At 44.1% G+C, this 20245-nt stretch overlaps 1 protein-coding gene across 1 annotated transcript in view; it reads right to left on the bottom strand.

The window, feature by feature from the left end:
* Window positions 1-20245, bottom strand: part of LOC128939939 (uncharacterized) — a 32448-nt gene that overhangs the window by 11905 nt on the left and 298 nt on the right. Inside the window, exons 2-7 of the mRNA XM_054281194.1 lie at window positions 16727-16886; window positions 14934-15046; window positions 13707-13939; window positions 6578-6814; window positions 5878-5955; window positions 4460-4676 (exon numbers count right to left, since the gene is read on the bottom strand). Coding sequence (XP_054137169.1) covers window positions 4460-4676; window positions 5878-5955; window positions 6578-6814; window positions 13707-13939; window positions 14934-15046; window positions 16727-16886 — 1038 coding nt within the window. The remainder of the gene's footprint in view (window positions 1-4459; window positions 4677-5877; window positions 5956-6577; window positions 6815-13706; window positions 13940-14933; window positions 15047-16726; window positions 16887-20245) is intronic.

Raw genomic sequence — 20245 nt, forward strand, 5'->3', positions numbered from 1 at the left:
GTTACTGCAATACCATTATAAAGCTGCTGACTGCTGCGAGGTTGGCTGGCTGGAGAGCAGCCTGGAGCCCAGGTGTGGGAGCCAGGGCTGCCGCTCGGGCAGGACGAAGCGTGGAACGCTGCACCATCTTCTGTCCAAACCCTCAACTGCAGCTTCCCCGGCTCCCAGCCGCTCTGCAGAGCCTTTTCTTCTGCCAGGTCGCCCCCCAAAATGCTACAGAAATCAAATTAATTTGTCTCAAACCGCTCTCTGGGTGAACTACAGCATGCAGAGAGATGGGAGCCTCAGACAAAGCCAAAGTTTTAGGTGGGAGCTAAGTGGGAATACCTGCAGGTGCACAGGTATGGCAGTCATAGTGACTTATTTACTGCAAATCACACTGCCAGAATAATGCAACCATCTGGAAGTGATTTGCCAAGTTTGAAATATTAAGAAGTTTTGCATTTTTTCCTAAAATAATCCAGCCATTGACTTTTGCACCAGGGCTGATCGGAAAATAACTTCAATTAATTCATTATAAAAATCAGCTTTAAATAACCTTATTGTTAAACAGCATCAGAAGCCTGCTGAGGCCAGGGGGATTATACCAGACCTGATGGCACTGGGAATATACCCATCCTCAAAGCCAAACAAGGCTACACCAGTAAGGGCTGTGGTGAAATGAGTCTTAATTAAGGAAGGAAGGAGGCACCCACTGGGGTTGGACCATGATCAGCAGTCTGAGTAGGAAGTTGCAGCTATTAAAGCAAGATCTTTTTCTTCTATATAAATGACAAATTTGTTCCACACTGTTACCTCTTTTAGATCATTCTGATGAAACATTTAAAAGAAGGGATAAGCCTATTCCAGGAAGATTCTCCCAAAATGAAGTTGAGATGGAGGCTTCCAGGAAAACAAGGCAAAGCAGCATTTGCGCAGTGGTGTGTCTGGAAATGTGGCAGGAAAGAGGCTTTTGCATGGAAAAGCTTTTCCTCCTCTCCAGTGCCTCCAGGAGCCTGTCAGAGTGCACAGCCCGAGGTGATGCCACTCTGGAGTGCCAGGGCATGGGAGCTCCTGTCCCTTTCACTGATGACACCGTTCTCTCGATTTCCATGGCAGAGAAAAAACACAAACAACTAAAAAATGGATGCAATTCTCTGCCACAAAACAGGACCTCTTATTTTATGGCAGGTTTTATGCTAAACATGATGAAAGAATAAGAATAGCCAGACAGGCCCTGTTGCTCCCCCTAATTGTTATCAAGGCTTGTAATGCGCAGGGAGTTGCTGCAATCTTCCTTTTTAAATTTACAGATAAAATGGGTGCAAGTGTGTTACTAATGGTAACAGAAAGACTCTTCACGTGCCCTCCAACTCTCACCCCATTTAGAGCTTCATCTTATAGGTCAGTTTATAAAAATGAGACAAAAGGTGCCACATGTGAGTGTCTAGTGAAGAAGCAGTGAAACCACGCTCACTTCAAACTAGAGTCCCATACTCCACCTTAATCAATTAATCTGATATTCCTGCACTCTGAGAGGGGGGAGGAAACCACTTTCTTTCTCTCCACTGTCCCCTCAAACCACCTGTTAAAAATAATAAATAAAACAAACTATGGGAAAATAGCTTCAAATCTACAGACACAATCAGAGGCAAGACACCCAGCACAAGATGATGCAGAGGATGATGCATCTCCACAGTGCTCAGCCCACTGTTGTGGGGCTCATGGAGGCAGGTTTGTGATGAGGGGGGCAGGAGAGGAGCCCAGGGGCTCTGTGCTGCAGACAATCACTGTGCTGGATATGCCTGTCTGAGGTGTCCTTCTGCAGGGACACACACACGTCCCCCTGCCACAGGCTTCATCTCTGGTCTCTCGCTATAAATGGAAGTAACATGTTGCATATAGACAAGAAGATCAGGAGTGACATTGCACAAGGCATTTGCATAGTTTACAGTGAAAATGCACATTTTAAAAATCCCATCAGACTAATTCTTCCCTTAGGGTACAGGCAGTGATTCCCCCTGAAGACAGAGGTGTGTGTAGTGGAAGGTAACCCTTAGGATTTTTTGGTTATGTTTCATCATTTTTGGTTCTTCAGTCAGGATCCATTAATAACTGTTGAAAAAAGTATTCACACAGGATCTAAAAACAAAGAGCCCTGCAGCCAAGGGACATACACCCGAGCTGTCTAACAAAGCTAAAACTGAGATCACAGGCGTTCTGATGTTTAAAACTCATTATGAAATGATGGCACCATCCCAAAAGGCAGGAAAGGGCTCCTTGGTATAAGAAGCAGAGCAGCTCTAAGCAAGCTAAGTAAAATGTTTTGAAAAAAGTATCAGTATGGGAATGACTTGGGGCGCTGAGCTTCCAACTTTGAGTTAGAGATCTACAGCCATAGAGGAGGAAAAAAAAATCACAGCCCCTTTGTCCTTATTACAGCAGGAAAAATATGTATTAATGTTATGATTGCTTCAATTTACTCATGTGAATATTTTGAGTGTAAAGCTAGCTGAACCTTTTTGTCAAAATTTATTTCCAACAGAGCATGATACTTCTTTGAAGCCAAAATGTTTCATGGAAACATTGATTTCAACAAAAAGTTTTCAAGGGAAAGCTTCTGAGGTCCAGGCTAGAATTTCTAGTTACCTCTGGAGAGAAAGAGATTGAAAACCTGACCTTTTCAGATCCTTTCCAAAAACGGGCATTTGGATATAATTCCCTTTCACAAAAGCTTTACAAAGTTTGGGGGTTGTTCCAACAGGGAACGACAATAAATTCAAAACCTCAAAACCCATCATGAGATGGAAGAGATGTGCCCTGACCAGCTGCACTGGTCAAATTGATAGATAATATTTGACCTCAAAGGATAAAGATGTGTAAAGAGTGAGCAGTGAGATTTTCTTTACTTTAGACTGCAATAATATTTGCTATGCCTCATGACCTCTCCGACTGCATTTTGGAGCAACCCCCCACCTCCTTCAGGCTGGCAGCCCACTGCTGAAGGAGCAGAGATGTAGGGCAGCCATTGAAGGGTAGATGATCAAACTCCCACTGAAAATGCCCTGGAGATGAGTTAAGTTCATTTTCCAATAGGCTGTTGGCATCCAAAGTCTCATGGCTCTATCAAGTAGCCCATTTCTATCCGAATAGCTCTGCTTGATATGCAGGATCTCACAGGGAAAAAATGTCCAAAAGGAGAGTTAAGGTGTAGGGTACAGCCACTTTGTGCCAAAACCATATGGCTGTGGTGCATAAGAGAGTGAAAAGCTTCAGGGAAGGAGGGACTGGATGACTAAAGAATTTGCAATAGGAGCTGGACACTTTCTTCTAGGTCATTATTTGGGATCAGAGCTTTAACCATTGCACTGACACTCTGTGTGAAGTGTCTCCTGCTTAGCAGAGCTGGAGTTGTGCAGACAGGGACGTTTGGTTTTAAATGTTCTCTGGGGAGCCCCAGGATGGTATCCAAACCAGAATGACACCAATCTTTGTCTCTTTCTGAGACTGAGTGATATAAATACATCTGCAGGGGCTGGTTTTGCTGGGGAATATGGTTTCTAATGGCCCAATCCCTTACAGAAGTCAGAGTGCAAACAAATACTGGTGACTTTATCCATGTGGGAATGTGAAAATTTCCTGCATAATTGTCCATCTTTAGAGACAATGAAGTACTGAACTTTGAAGAAGGCTCAGGTGCAATCTCACAGAAGAAATAATAAAATGAGCAATACTTCCTTTCTTTTATCATTAAAATTATATTTCCAGTTTTCTTTTTCCCCTTTACAATTGCAGTTTAGCACAGCTCTAGGGGGAAATTTGATTTTATGCTACATTTTCTGTTTTTACTGCTAAAACAGAAGTAGCTTGTAGAGGATTTTACTTAGTATGTCTATTAGTATTTTGTTCCTATATCTGACCTTGCACACATGTTTGAAGGAGAGCTTGAAAAATGACTTGTCTTCAATTTAAAGAGCACAGTGAGAGATTCAGACTGACAATAGAACTACCCTTTGGGGGTTTTGGCTCATGGTAGGAAGAGGGTCTGGAAGAGAGGATAGGTGAGTTGGTGGCTGTACCTTTCATTCATCCATAGTGAAGCCTGCACGATTTACTTTGAGCAGCATCATCTCTGTTCAGTTCTGGTCATACAGATCTCACTTGTACAAGGTGACTCTTCTCTGTTCCTATCAGCCATGGCTCACCACTTTGGGCTCTTGTAGAGAGGAATTTTCTTTGGATCACTTTGCCTCTCTAGAAGAGTTTATATTGATAAATAACTCTCACAGATGGTGTGGTATCAGTGACTGCTGGCACAACACTGACAGGGCAGGAGAAGCTTTGTGCCCATGGCATGAAAATCCTCCACTCTAACCACATCTCCACCAGGGCTGGATGGGAGGGGATTGCTCTACAGAGCGGTGTGGGGTTTGAAGGATGAAAGCCACCCATTACAGTGCCCACCACGCTCAGTGCTTACCTTTGAGGCTGAGCTCACATGCCACTGCTTCTGCCTTGGCAAGGACCAGATCCACCACAGCCACTTTAGCCCCAGCTTCCCCCAGGGCGTGGGCAAAGGCCCTGCCAATGCCCTGCCCTCCTCCTGTGACATAGGCGACCCTGCCGTCCAAGCACAGCCGCTCCAGGATGCGGCGCCGGTTGCAGCCCCAGAAAACCTCATCCTTCACCACTTGTGTCTGCAACAAGAACACAAACACCTGCACAGTGAGGGGCAGAGCTCACTGACAGCTGTGAAGGACTCTGCTGGTGTGAACGAGGTGGGAGCATAAGCAGGTATCCATGTCTTCTTGGGCCATTAATTGATACAAAAAGCTTCACTAATTCAAGCCAAAAAGCCCCCTTATCCATACAGATATTAAGCTCAAACAGAGCACCAAGGTGCCAGACAATGGAGCAGAAGGGCTGTGCTCTAGGGAGATGCTACAACCACTCCATTTTCAGGAGAGTAGCGTATGGCATTTCCTAGCCTGGCTTGGGTACAAAGTTTTAGAAGTTGACTGATTAAGTCTTCCAGTTATTTCATCCCCAGGGCCCAATCTTGCCCTGAGGCTCAGCTAAGAGGCTGAAAACAAGGTTCCAAAGGCAGGATTTGGGTCAAGTAGAGTGCAATCAAAATATCTTCACAAGGCTGGTGCACAAATAAAGATATCAGCCAATAACTTAAACCAAGCTGTCATCTGATCAGCTGCCATACATCATTTCCCCCCGACTGGAATCAAAATGCAAAATACAAGATGTTTAAAATACTGAGTTTGAAATGCCAGGAATTACCAGTGGACGTAGCTTTGGGAGTACTCAGAAACTGCAAAACAATCAGGATGTTTGGGTCTGGGTTTACTGAGGTAGGCCGTTATGATTCCAGATGGGAATTTCATTACAGCTGGATGATGCCCACTACATAAACAGAGACAGATAAAAGCACCATTTTTTCCTTAGGACAAACAAAATGTAAGGCCATGAAAACATCCAGCTCAGAAAGCACAGGAGGGCATCCTGTGCTGCCTTTGAGCAAAAAAATGAACTACTTCAGAAATGTATTGGTTCATTACTGGTCCTCAGCTCCATCTTCCCACACTCCTCTGCATGGGAAGGATGGGAGAGCACCAAACACTGAAACCTGGTGGGCAGTACACCAGTCCTTCCAAAGACTTATCACAGGACCAGCTGATCTGAAAGACTTTGCAGGGAATCAGCATTTATCAGCTTTAGTGCCACCCTGGAGTGGAGATGCTAAAGGTGCCCAGCTCTAAGCTGCTAAACCCATGATCACAGTACCACATGTTTGGGTTCTTGCCACCAAATCCCTGAAAATTCTTTTGTCCTTGTCCTTGGCAGAGTTAAAATTTTTCCAGAAATGCTCAGAGGGGAAATACCCACCTTGGACTCAATCACTGCATCTGGAGGCACAGAGCTCCTTCGGATGAGACTCAGTCCACTCTGCACAGGCAAAACCACCTGCAAATATAACACAATTCTCATCTGCTTGGTACCTGGCTTTCTGTCACCCAAATTCCACTGATATGAAGGATAATCCTCAGGCCACAGTAGCTTTTCCCCTACTCCTATTTTTGAGCTGAAGCTCCCTCCAACACAAACATTTCAGCCATTTTTATTTTCTCCCATTCATCTTCCAAACTCATTGCTTACACAAATGCTAGGGGGAAAAAATGCAATCGTGTTTCTTCAGTTTCTAAAATCACAACATATTGTTTGTGCATCCTATTACTTCTTTTTATTCTCTTTACTGACTCCTGTTGTGCTGGTAATGCCCCACAGCCCCCAGAGCCTTTAAAGCAGAGTGGTGATTCTTTAGTTGTGGTGTAGAGTTGATTATTTACTCTTAAGTGCTCTCCTTTTATCTTGCCTTTAACACACTATAAGATGTAGACAGAGCAGGGACCACTCGTGAATATAGAAACTCATACCTAGAGCTCAAGTGAGGTGAATTATAATAAAATCTGAGTTCATTTTAGGTCCTTTGGATAATGGCACCAACAAAAGAAGCATTTTAAAGAGTACTTTGCAAAATCCATAGATACAGCACTGCGGGCACCTTAACCAATGGCATTGCACTAACCTGCTCAACACGAGGATCTGAATTAATCACTGCATTTAATTTTCTGACAGCTAGTACATTTTCATCTGATACATTCTCCAGGTAGACTTGTCCTTTCATGAGTGTATTCTCTACACAGATCACTGCATCCATGCTCAGCAAGTGGTTATCCATGACAAAGCTGTAGTACTGAACAGCATTCCTTTGATCAGCATCAATAAAGACTATATCAAAGTGCTCGTCCTCAGCATGTAATGCCTGGGAAAAAAATTATATTGGAGAAAACACTAATTATTTACCTGAAAGTTTAACATGTTGCCATTAATTTGTTTTTTATATAAACCCCAAACCAGACAGAAACTTGTTCTTTTAAAGTAACACTGCTAGAAATGCTTCTGGAGATCTTGGGAGTTTTCCATGCTTTGCAAACAATTCTTCAGCAATGAATCTCTGAACTTCTCAAGGAAAATCAGGATATAAAAGAGGATGGCTCGTCCCAGCTTATGGTGTTGAGAGTCACAGCAGAAACACCTGCATACCTTGAGTCAAAGTAAATTGATCCGTCAGGGTAAGACTGACATGAAACCCTGACACTGAGGTGCTGCAAGAAGTTCTCTCTTCTTGAAAGAGCAACTATCAACAAATTGAAGAGTGGCAATTATATCAGTCTGGGGGGAAAAAGAGGCATAAGGCAGATCTGGGAATTGCAAACTAGTGTGTCCCACTTCAGTAGCAGGAAAAAGGTTGAAATCCTAATTAATATAGAATTATAAAGCACATGAAAGAACAGGTCATGATAGAGATAAAGCAGCACAGCCCCTGTGAAGGAAAATGATGTTTCTTTAATCTAAAAAAATGCTTTGGATGGCTCAGCAACAGAGAGGATAAAAGAGAACTGGCTGCTATCATCTAATTGGATTTTCAGAAATGTGGCACACCTTCCCTCCAAGCAGGCTGCTGATGATAATGTATAAAAGTGTTGATGGATGACCAGATGGGAGCCTTTACAGCCTTCTCCTGTGGCAGTTAATGCACTCGCTGCCCAAGAGGCTGCTATGGAATATTTCAGATTCCATCTGGGACTATTTAACTGCATCTGTGTGCATTGCAATGAAACAACAGCTCATCCACCTATCTCGGCAAGCAGAAATGCTTTCAAGTCTTCGCATTTCAAGGGAAAAGAGAAACAGTTCTGTTTTCCAGAACTCACTGTCTCTACCACGACTTTTAACGGTGTTTCTTGCATCCAGATTTCCCTTTTGTGTTTAGAGACATCGTGCACAACGAGTGATGAGGCATCCCTTGGGATGTACCAGCAAAAGAATCAACAAAGGCAACAGAATGTGAAAAACTGGTTTGGTTTTGGGAGTAAGTAAGGTTAATGGCTCCCAAAGAGAGATTTCAGGAGCTTTTCTGAGGCAGGAGTGTGTGGATCAGACAAGGAAATAGAGGAAAGTCATTGTCAGCTTGTTAGTGGTGGGGGAATTAAGCTTGGATAGTCACACTTAACTGGATGCTTGATAGCACAGAAACTGCTGAAAGCATTCACAAACCCACATTTAGGACACATTATACCATAATGAAAGAAGACCTTAAGGCCAAATATATGCCGGTTTATTATAAATGTAGTAGAAACTGGGACATCTGGAATCCTGGGATTCATCTTTTCATTTTGTGACCAACAAGAAAATCTTGCCCTGGCTCCCTCTTGAGCCACATTGGTGGAAAGCAGCAGGAACATTTTTGCTACTGTGGAAGAGTATCTTGTGTCAGGTTGCACCTCAGTCAGTTTGTCCAATGTAGGTACTTCAGGAGGGGGCAGAGGATGAAAGCTGGGTGCAGGAGCCCATCACAAAGAGAGGTTAGAGGTCTCATTCCACAGGGAGAAGAGCCAAAGCCAAATTCAAGTAATTATCATGACTTATCACCACTTTCTGACTTGTAACCTTCTTGGGTGGAGGAGGTGGGGGGCAGACATTCAGAAACAGATGTGGCCATTGCTGAACATATGTTACTCCTGCTCTGTGGGATGGCTCCCTAATGAAAAAGAATCTCACTTTTATGCAATGACTTCATTAGGTCCATATGGAGTTGTGCAGCTCTCTGGATATTAGCTGGACTTCTCATTTCAGCCCACTTTCTGTACTGCCTACCTGCTGACAGCTTATATCTTTCTTATCTGTCTTCTGATACAGATAAACCACCTTTCAACATCCCAGCATCCATCCCAGGAGGGTGCTTGGGTTGGATGTGTAACCACTGCACACCAGCCTTGTCCTTGGGTGTGCCAGGCCATGGTTTCTAAGGCCTTTTTCTTCTGCCACTTCACTGAGTCCTGAATGGCCATCCAGAAAGGTCACTTGGGCATCCAGATACCTGACACATGGAAGGAATAACCTGAGTTTGTCCTGGGACCTGCCATCATTTGGGCTTCTTGTTTCCACAGCTTCATAATTGCTGCTGGGTTTTCCATATTTAGCTAGCAACAGCTCCAGAGCTATAAGAGGAATCCATTAAATTCCTTAAACCAGCCTTACATTTAGAGCAGGTTCTAAACAGCAGGATAACAGCCACAGGGAAAGGAAAGTGTTTCCTGGAACCCTTTGGCTAGCAAAATACAGGTCATCCAGGCAGGTGGTCACCATGGCCAGGGCATCACCCTGGAGAGGGTTTCCTCACTGCCAGCACCCACTGCTGAACAAAAACAGCCAGAAATTAAAAAATCTGCTCTAACTGCAGAGCCAAGCACTGGAAAGATGGGTACAGTGCTGGAGAGGATAACTCCATGCTGTCCAGTATGGATGAGGAGATTTAGAAGGAGGGATTGACACCCTGGCCCTCCCAGCACAGACTGGGCCAGGCTCTGCCTGGGATCTCACAGCATTCTGGAGATGCCTTGTCCTTTGCTTGGAGAGACAGAGCCCAAATGCCTCCAACTGTGAGAAAAGCTGAGATCCAGAAGGAAATAATCTGCCTGCAAAATATCCTGCTGAAACTAATTTCCTGAGTGTTTACAGTGCAATCCCTGCTCCTTGCTACAGAGTCATCATAGATGGTAACAGATGGCAATAAGAGTTTTAATTCAGAGCAAACTTGGCTAAAATTAATGCTTTTGCTTACAGTGAGTCATTAACTTCCTTTGAGATTAAAAAAAAAAAAAGAAGTGTAACACTGCATTCCATTGAGGAGATGTACCAAAAGTGACCATGAGAAAGGGCACAGCAGCACTGCTGATGGATACAGCAAAAGATATGGGAGAGGACATCTCGAATAAAAACATGAATGAATCTTCTCTGCCAAAACTCAGAGCAAACCTGATTGGAGTCCTGATCAGAGAAAACACTCTCATAAGGCACATACAAACTCAATCAGAAAAAAAATGATTGCCCAGTTCCTTTGATATGGATCATACAGTCAGCATATTTGTAATAAAGATGTACTCAAAACTTATTACCTTTCCTATGCCTTGTTCTTGACCTAAATGTAATAGCAATCCATCCTTGGGGTGCACAGAATACATGAAAAAGTACAGTTTCCTTTTAAAACACCATTAGAATATTTTACTGTGTGTGGACATACACTCTTGTTACTCCTAAATGCTATTCTATTGAGTACAGTTTATATTCACCAGCAAAGCGAAATCTCTAGGGAAGCCAGAGAGGGAATGCAATTTCTAGTAATAACAGCTCACAACAGTGAATACTATCCACTTATCCCCACAATTTCCAGCTATTTTGGACTCCTTTCTGAATTAACCTTTCATATCAAAAGGAGCAATTCTAGAGCACACTAGAGACTCCGACACAATTTCATGCATAATTTATTCACTCAGTTCAACATTAAACGCAGAGTCCTTGACTTTGTCAAGGTGGATTCTGTTGGCAGACTTCACAAGCAGCAAAACAGGAGAAATGAGATCTGCAGCTCAACCTCTTCACCTATTCTGTCTGCTAACAGGAGGGAAAAAAGAAGAAAGCAAACCCTGACATGCTTCCACAATGCCCTGCAATCAGCAGAATTGGCTGCAAACACCGTGTTATTTTTGTGTTGCATTTTCAATTTTAAAATGGAAGGATCAAAATAATGGATGGGAATAATTTCCCGATAGTTTGCATTCCCTCCAGACTCAATCCTGCATCCATTGTTCATCAAAAGTCCACTGGGATTTGAAGGAAGCTCTTTGTGCAGGATCAGGCTCTTGCTGGCAGCAGATCCATGGCAAGGCACATTACCCAGGCACGGCTCAGCAGAGTCCAGACTTAAGGGAAGATTTGTTGCGAAATGTTTTTAAACACTGGCCCAGGACATGTTGAATAGGTAGCTAATTCCCACCAAAGACACTTGCACCTGAAGAAAGGCTTCCCCTCAGTCCACATTTCAAAATATTATGTAGAATTCCTGAGGCCCTTGGGCACAGAGGGTTGTGTTGTGGTCTGTGTGGGCTCTGTGCTCTGCTGGGGACCTCACCCAGCTTGGCAGTGTCTGTCCATCATCAGTGGGGAAGGTGGAATTTTATCACCATGCCCTCAGGTACCAAGTGAACCTTACCATGTATTTAAGCTCTCTGTCTCCTGTCTGATACTTAGCATTTACAGGTCAAAATCCCTCATGTTTTGTACTGGCTGTGATCTGGGACAAGAGGGAGGGAATCAGGCCAACCCTACCAGGGCTGTGTGATAACACAAGGGAGCACCAAGAGGCTTCAGAGAGCCTGGCCAAGGTGCTGCCATGGACTGCTGTGCTGCCTTTGCTCTGCTGTCTGCCTGCTCCCAGCCCCGCTGAGCCATGGATTTAGGTGAAAGAGCCAAAACCACAAGGGTGACACAATGGCCCCACTGTCTGAGGTGCACTGGAATAGGTTTGTTGCATCCTTATGGCAACTGCTGCAAGATCTGACAGCTTCCTTGTAAAGGGCAGAAGCAGTTGTGGGGCAGCCCTGGACATATCCTGCAGCACCTGGATGATATCTGAGGGTGGGATGCAGCTCCTGGGTAGACTAATTCTACACCAGAAGGGAGAGATCATACTCCTTCTGACAGTTTGGACATGCTGAATCACAGCTTCATGCAGCAGAGAAGGAGTTCCCTGACAGGTAGTTAATCTATAGACCATATGACATTTTCCTGCTTTGAATGGGCCAGGGCAGTGAGGCAAATCCTGCTTCCAGGAGTTGTATAACTGCGAAAATTTGAGGAGCAACAGATAAGCAGAAATATTTCCTTGCTGTACTTGGCTTAGAAGCAAAATTCAGCCATCATCACCAAGCAAGAAAGCTGCATCAGACACCTCCAAAGAGCAATTGGTGAGTGACCAGCTCTGCCCTCTAGTTTCTACAAAGGGACTAGAATGACACCTAGGGCTGCAGACTCTGTAGGCAGCCATGACAATCTTTGCCAGAATCCAGGTCTTCTAAACCTCACTGTGCTCCTCAGCAAATGTTAGCCAGCTCTGCTCTAGACCAGCCTCCCCACAGACCATGAGGGACTGAAATGTTCTCCACCTCCTCATTGAAGCTGAGCTGTGAGAGTCCTGCTGTGCCATCCCTCCCTGTCTCCTGCCTTGTCCTCCTGCCTTTCAGCTGCCCACGAGGCAGCAAAGGAAGCCTGCTCAGTCTCCAAGCTACACTGGTCATCTGGGAGGGGAAAGGCAGCATGCTGTCCAGAGGCTGAGCCTCTTCCACCTACCCAGGCATCCCTCCAGCTGGGCAAACCTCAAGAAGCCCAAAATGTAAGTGCACCAGAGAGGCCACCAAATTCATTGCTTCAGCATTTACAGCCATTGTGAATTAAACCTGTAGGACAATCCTGACTGTCCTGATACTGATGACAAAACGCCTGTCACATTGAATAGCAAAAGTTCAGAGCCCAGTGCAGAAATCCTGCACAGAAAGGTGTCCCCATGCTGGGAGCTCTCCTTCCAAACACGACCATGTCTGTTCCCAACAGCTCCAAGAGGTATTTGAAGTTCTGAGCACCTGCAGAACTGGGGTCAGGATGTGCCTTCATGTTGCAACTGGAGGATATAAAATCAATTGCAACATTCTGTTTTAAGGATTTAATTTTCATGTCTTTGCTCCCTTCTTTAATCTCTACACAGCATGTACTCTGCCTGCCTCTAGATATTTTAATTCAGTCACAGTAAGTCAGTTGCACAGAATGGGCACTAGAGAGCAACAGCAATTCAATTAATTTCACACTCACTGCGGGGAGCTGGGATTTTAAATGCTGCACATTGCAGGTGATCTGTAACATTTCGTTTTTTCGTATACTTGCAAAGCTCTTTGTTTCTTTCTTATCAAACTTGGAGGTCATGAAAACCAGAGGTCAGAAAGCTCCTGGCCATTTCATTTTAGAAATAAATATGGTGCCTGCTAATGCAAATAAAGTTACAATCAAGCTCACACTGACACATCCTGATTGAAAATGAAATCAGATCAAATTGATTTGTATTAATAATACAAAGGCTTTTTAATGAACCTGGTATGGGCACCACCTGTCTCATGCTGGACCCCCAGCAGCATCCTGGAGACCCACAAACTGGAATTAGATGTGAGCTGCCAGTAATCATAAGATTTCTCTATTTGGAACAAAGTCACCAGTCAGAATGAAACAAGTACAGCAGTTATTTGTCTGAGGCTAATCACATTGCTCTGGAAGTGAGAAAATGGGGTCTAATTCATCTAAGAGTTTGCTGTGGGGAAAAATAGTGAGAGGTTTTAGCAGAATTGGAAACTTCTCCAGGAGCTTCCCAGCTCTTGTGAACATTGGGAGCAAGCTGTCCTTCTCAAAAGTTGGCTCAGCAGGGTACAGATCCATTCTTCCTGTTTGTTATATTTGGAATTAGGGACCTGAAACAAAGCCAACCCTTGTTGAGTTAAACTGCCATTGAAGCCTACCGACCTACATTGAGAGCCTGTGATCCCTCTGATCAAAAAGCTGCAGGATTTTAGTTAAAAGGGAGAAAAACTGTCTTGTGTTACAGAGCTGCCCCATCATATATTGAAAATAAGAAATAAGCGCAAGAGTGTGTTCACACATTTGCAAGGAAACCGGAGCCACCACCCAGCGTCGTGTGGGCAGGGAATAAGACCTGAAATTCTTTAATGTGCTCTTCACAAGAACTCCCAAATCCCCTTTCCAGCTGATTTTACCTCCAAGGTGTCTGCCACTGGTCCCACTCGCAGGCTTATCTTTTTGCCATCTGGGGAATGATCAAATGCCTCCTGGCTGTACACTCCGAGATAGGGCTCTTCTGCACAGGCAAAGATTTTGCCATTGTCTGGCAATTCCTCTGCCATAGCAAGGATACTGTAACCTTTAGGCTTGCCAATTAATAATATCTTCCTGGCTCTGATCATATGGACAAACATCCTAAAAATTTGGCCTGTGGAAAGACAAGAATAAAAATTTGAAAATAAAACCATGAGAAAGACTATACTTTGTTCACAATAAAAATTAGATGTGCCTTTTAAGTGATCATTAAAAAACCCCTAATATTAAAACACTCTCAAATAAGGGTTTAACCACAGAATCTGACAAAATTTCATCTAAAAATGCAGCTAAAAGACAACAGAATAAAAGGACTGATTTTAAATGTAGAACCTTTATCATCAATGCTGCTATTGTTCAAGTGCTTGTTAAATAGTGCTTGAAATATTGCATATTTTAACATTCCCCCCATATGAAAATGGCTTTGAGATGGCTCCATATTCTTTCTGGAATCCAGCATTAAAAAAAAAATCACTACATTACCTTGCATTTGCTCTTAGAGTCATTATCCCTAGACAGCACCATCATTTAAGAAATTTATCATCAGTGGTGTCCTTCGAACAATGTATTAGTGTAATAGATTATAAGAGTACTTCACTGGGATGATATATTACTCCAAAGATGAGAACATCTGGGAAGAATGAATCTGGGAATAGATTTAGTGTAATAGGCTTTATAAGAGGATACAAGCCTGGGTATTTCTACTTGTAAAGGTGCTGTGCTTGGCCACAGCCACCTCCACCACAAAAAGCATATTAACTACTATCAGACACCCCAAACCCAAACCAGGAGCATTTTTCCATCCCTTTCCCTTCCAGGAAGGATGATGATCTCTTTGCTGTTGATTGAGGGCTGGGGCTGGCACTGGGAATTAAAGCACTCTTGTGTGGGCACATGTAAGAGAATACAAGGCCATGGAGGGCAGGGTACAGGAAAACTCATGCCAGAGTTTTCAAAGCCTACAGGAAGCTCATATCTTTCTTTATAAGTAATTTCCCACATTTTCTGAGCATTTCCATGGCATTCATCCTCCCCTTACTCAAGACAAAGTAAAGAATGATAGCTTCAATTCCAGTGACAGCCTTTACATCAATCTGGTGCATTTTTACCCTCTTGGCTGAACCACTTGCCATTCAAAGAGCCAGAGGCACGTGTTTCCTGCAGCCTGACACTGCTTTCAACTCCTTCAGTATCCCCTGGGATGTGCTCAGGTGAAGTTTTTCTGAAAAAAAAAAAAAAAAGACATTTCGGTATTATGATAACAACCAAAATCTGAGCATCCAGCATAAAAAGCAACAACCAAGAGGAAACTCCTAGAAAAGCTCCATCTGTGCATGACCATAAAAAAATTAGCCCAGAAGCATCACAAGTATCCTAAATTCCAGTCCTAAGAGAACGTAGTTTGGCAATAAGCACATCTCAGTTCTGGCAGCCACCCCAGCCATAGGGGCTTGGGAAGGAGAGAACATGGGACTAAAGGAAATAATTCCCCACTGTTCAACCCCAAACCTTTCCCGTTTTCAGATGGTCCCAGACAGATCTCTATCTATCTGCTGCTTTGGAATGAATTAATTCAGTTATCCTGGCTAGGTTTTGTTCAGTTCTACAATTATTAGTTTTGTTCCTGCCAAAAATAAGGTTTCTTTGCAGAATAGAAGGGAAAGATATAAAATCTAAATTTTTCTTACAAGGCAGGAAAAAAAATGTTTTTCCTCACAAAGTGCTCAGAAAAGCAGAGTGCCTGCAGATGCTATTTCACAGAAGTCAGGCCTGTGACAATGTCTCTGGATGAAGTGAGATGTTACCTATTACATGGGGAAGGCAATAGAGGACTGGAAGAAGACCATAGCCTCCAGACAGGTTAGATTACCCCATGTGAAGAAAGTAACCACCAGAAATGGATGGTGATCATTCTTTGGGCCAGAATTTAGAGCCATTTCAGTGGGTTTATTCCTCCAGCTCCCCCCCTCCGCTCCTCAGTAAAATGAGAAAGAATTCATAACCCGTGTCAGCCACAGTCAGATAATCCAAGACTTAAAGAGTAGAACATTTCATATAACCTTTTTTCTGCCCCTCACAAATGCTTTAACAACTTTAATAAGATAATGTATAGCTATTATCCTACAGCAAGTGTAAGTCAAACAACTATCAGCTATTATTTCAGCAACAGAGAGAACGCTCAGCGTTCCCATAATCCACAGCCTGGAACAGTTTACACATTGTCAATTTTAGACAGAACTGGCTTTTTCCACATATCAAAATGTACACTGATAAATGGGAATTGTTTAGCAGACCCCACATGGCTGGGTAATATACTGTAGCTCAAAAAAGAATAATGAGGGTATCAGTTGGACTTCTGAATTAATGATACCTTAAATTAGTTTAATTAATTAGTTTAGTTACCAGAGTAATTTAGTTAGCAGATTAATTAATGTTTGTTGAGTGCTTGGAGATAAAAGCCACATATAAAGGCTGTTATTAGAGGGTGGATCCAGAGGTGCAGGATTTCTTCATTCCTAATTTTTCCCAGCTGGATCCAGGGGCTCACTCTTCAAGCCTTCCAGCAAGCACAGTGTGGAGGTTGGTGTTCCCCAGGAAATGCTGCAGCTCAGACACTGCCACAGTCAACAATCTCTTGGGAGAATATCTCCAAAAATTTATACTTAAAGCTTTTAGTTCTCACCTCCTTTCCTGCAGGCTGTGGGCTCACAGACACACATCCATGCACACTTTGCTACATATTTGAGTGCACTTAAGCCTCATTCCACTTCCTGCTGCTGTGTCCCACATTTGTGGCATGTTCTGGACAGAAAATCTAACAAGATACTCATCCCATCACAGAAAAAAACTATATTCATCCCATCACAGACAAAAGCACCAGGTTACAAAGGACAATCTGTACCTCTTGGAAGCTGCCATTGCATCCAGGTAAGGGTCTAGTCCAAGAGCAACATCAAGAGCTTTTTGTAAGTAATTCCTGAGCTGTTCAGGTACATGAGGGTTATTGAGGGCTATTTCTTTGGCTTTGAGAAGGTTCTCAGCAATGTGCCCAGCCGGAGTTTCTGAAATGGAAATTAAAAGGAAGAATAATGATTTTGTAACTGCTCAATCAGTGGAAGTGGAGTTTAAAGTACATAAACATAGGTGTGCTTTTTTTAAAACACAAAATATAGGGTTTTGGAGGGCTATGAAAACAATCATGAAAACCTTTTCAAACTGAAAGCATCTCATACTTCTAATAGAGTTTTGCAGCATGCATTCTCCCTTTTTCCCCTCAGAGCTGATCAAGAACAAGAATGTTTTAAACACATTAATTTTGCTTTTAAAGCTCCAAGACAAACATCAAACACCAAACAATTGCACACCACCTCTGCTCCTTCAAGTCCAATTTTCCTTGGAGGAAACAGAATGCTTCCAAAACTGCTCTTGCCAAACCAGGCAGGAGACACAGGCCGTGGGCGAAGCTTTGTGAAAAGGAAGATCTGTGTGTCCACGGGATGCACAAGTGTCCCCAAGCTGTGTCTGTGCCAGGGAGGCTGCTCTGCACCACACAATGTGCCAGCATTTCAAAGGCTGTGGAAACATCTGCAAGATCCAGATCACCTTGCTCTGGGAGCCAAAGCAATGCTGCCCATGGCACTGAACCTGCCCTGAGATCCCAGAAAACCTTTATGGCAGCAATCCATCATGGATCACAGCAAGCTGTGGCCCCAGAGGGTGAGGCAAGGTTCAGAGGAACTCCCCCACTCCTCAAGTGTGAGAGCACGTGCTGGGTTATGAAAGCACCTGTGAGACACAGGCCAAGGCTGGGGTGGAGCAGATTGCCCCTGGCAGGGTTTTATTGCCTGTGATAGAAAAGCTGCAGAGAACTACATGGAGTGAGTGAAAAAAGACATCTCTTTTACTTCTGTGGCTTTCCAATACCGGAATGGAGCCTACAAAAAGGATGAAGAGAGACCATTTACAAGGCATGTAGTGACAGGACAAGGGGGAATGGCTTCAGACAGAAAGAGGGTATGTTTAGATTAGACAGAAAGAGGGTATGCTTAGATTAGCTATTAGGAAGAAATTCTACTCTGAGAGGGTGATGAGATGCTGGGGGCCCAGAGAAGCTGTGGCTGTCCCTGGATTCCTGGAAGTGTCCAAGGCCAGGCTGGACAGGGCTTGGAGCAACCTGGGACAGTGGAAGGTGTCCCTGCCATGGCAGGGGGGTGGAATGTGATGGGCTTTAACATCTTGTCAAACCAGCCCATTCAGTGATTCTGTGATACAATGCCATGATTTACATCTCATCCCAATCTCTAACCATCTGGGGAACCTTTTATCTCTTCCAGCAGTTTTATAACTAAATGCAGCTGCAGGAATTGCACCCCTTTCCCAAACTATGCTGGTTTGCTGACCTCAGCCCAGCTACATTTCCAGAGAAGAGGACACATAGTCTTCTTGCAGCATTTTCACCACTACATGAGAGAGCATCCCCAGGCTCCCACTGCTCAGCTGAAGAGTGCTGGAGGTTGGGATCTTCTCATCCTTCCTGCCAAGCACTCAGAGGCATCCTGCTAATTTAGGGGTAAAAACATGTTTATAATCCATGTCAGCTTTTAGTAATCTTCATGTTCTGCTTCTGGATAAGTAACAGACAGGGATTGCCTGTCACACAAAGGGGAGGAAACAAGACTTGCCCTCGGCTGTTTTGTAAGCTGTGTTATAACACCAAACGTGAGAGCCAGGAGGTGCTGCAGGGAGAGGGCACAGGCAGGGCATGCCAGGAGCAACCCCCCATCCAAGCTTACACAACCTTTGCAGGGAGTGCTGCATTTTTTGCAGCTTGGTGATGCTTTGGGCCAACAGCAGAGGTCAGAATTGCCCTCATTTATGCAAGCAGCAGACAAGTCAGAGCAGAGCTCAGGGCTGGCTGCCTGGCCCATGAAGGTGAGCTAAACTTTATGTAACTAATTTTTTTTAAGGTTATTCCAGGAAAAAGTGCTTCATTTCAGTGCATAGTTTACACAACCCGAGAAAAACTGCTGGAGCATATTAAGCACTAAATTAGATTTCCTGATTGTGTGTCTATGGATCTACATATGCACAGATATAGCTTTCCATTTCCCATCTAGTTGTACATTATCATCAGTGGGAGAAATGAAAACCAGCTCACTCAGAAGAAGAAAATGCTGAAAATAACCCTCCATGAAAGAGCAGGAAAGGGCTGCTTTAGGTCTCCAGCAGCTTCATAAAGGAAGATAAGGTGGCAATTCTTAAAATGGACTGTTCTTGCCAGCAGAATGGTTCCCAGCATCTTCCTGGGCAGGTGCTGAGAGCACTGCCACCCTGCTTTATAACTAAACTGAACAATAAATTGCAGCTTCTACTCTGTCTGAAATCAGGAACTTTTGATTCACACCAAAGTCAGGAGTTAGGATTGCAAGATTGTACGTGTGGGACATCAGTGTCCCCTGAGCAGACAGGCAGTGCCATGCCATGGAGGGACCTGCTGCTCCAGAATCTCAATTAAACTCTGCAGTTTGTGCTCAGATAGCACTTTGTAGGTGGAAAAAAGAGGAGAACACTTTACTGTTTGCAGGGGATCACCTGAAGGAGGCACAGAGATAAAAGATGGCTGGATTTGGCAAAAATGAAGCAAAGACATGAGACCAAAAAGACCAAACCTTTGGTTCCCATTTTAGGGCTATCCTCATTTCACCTTCCAGACTCTAGATCTGTTTTGTAGCCCCAGCAATGCCTTCCAAAAGAGCCCATTTTCCCACCCAGGGCAAAGCACTGAACCTGATCCACCTGAACACTTTGCTGCCAGACTGTTTGGTGCTCCTGTGCCAAGCACTTTGGCAGGAGCTGCTTGGTGCTAAGCACCTGGAAATCCACTCTGCTAAAACCATCCTGTACAGCTCCAGCCATCATATTCACCAAGGCACCTCAGGCATTGACAACAGCTTATCCCAGTCCTCACCTCTTTGCCTTAGTGTGTAAACACATGTCCCAGCACAGGGCATGTCATGGCCCATGTGGGGACAGGCGTGGGTGGGCAGTGCGGCCAAAACCAGAGTGGCCATCAGACATTGCAGAGGGCATGTCCCAGCAGAGCTCAGCCTGCTCAGCCTTAGCCTCAGCATCCACAGTGCCAGAGCCTGCAGCAAGCCAGCAGTGTTGGCCTGGGGACAGGTAGGAGCTTAGGGATGGAGCGGGTGCAGGAGGAAGCAGCCAGAGAGAGGGTGCTGCTGCTCATGGCATGAACCAGGGATCTAAACCCTGACTGAACTTCAGGGGAAAGCAAGGAAAATACACACTAGCTGATGCATTTTCTACAGACTCTACTGCTGGAAAATAAGTTGAAAAGCTGAATCTCCCCATTGCTCCATGAGGGAGAGAAATTATTTCTGAAGAAAGCATGACAATCCATCAG

The sequence above is a fragment of the Melozone crissalis genome, unplaced genomic scaffold, assembly GCF_028551555.1.
Source record: "Melozone crissalis strain CALT ecotype California unplaced genomic scaffold, PUWL_Pcris_2 ptg000029l_1, whole genome shotgun sequence".
Classification (NCBI taxonomy): domain Eukaryota; kingdom Metazoa; phylum Chordata; class Aves; order Passeriformes; family Passerellidae; genus Melozone; species Melozone crissalis.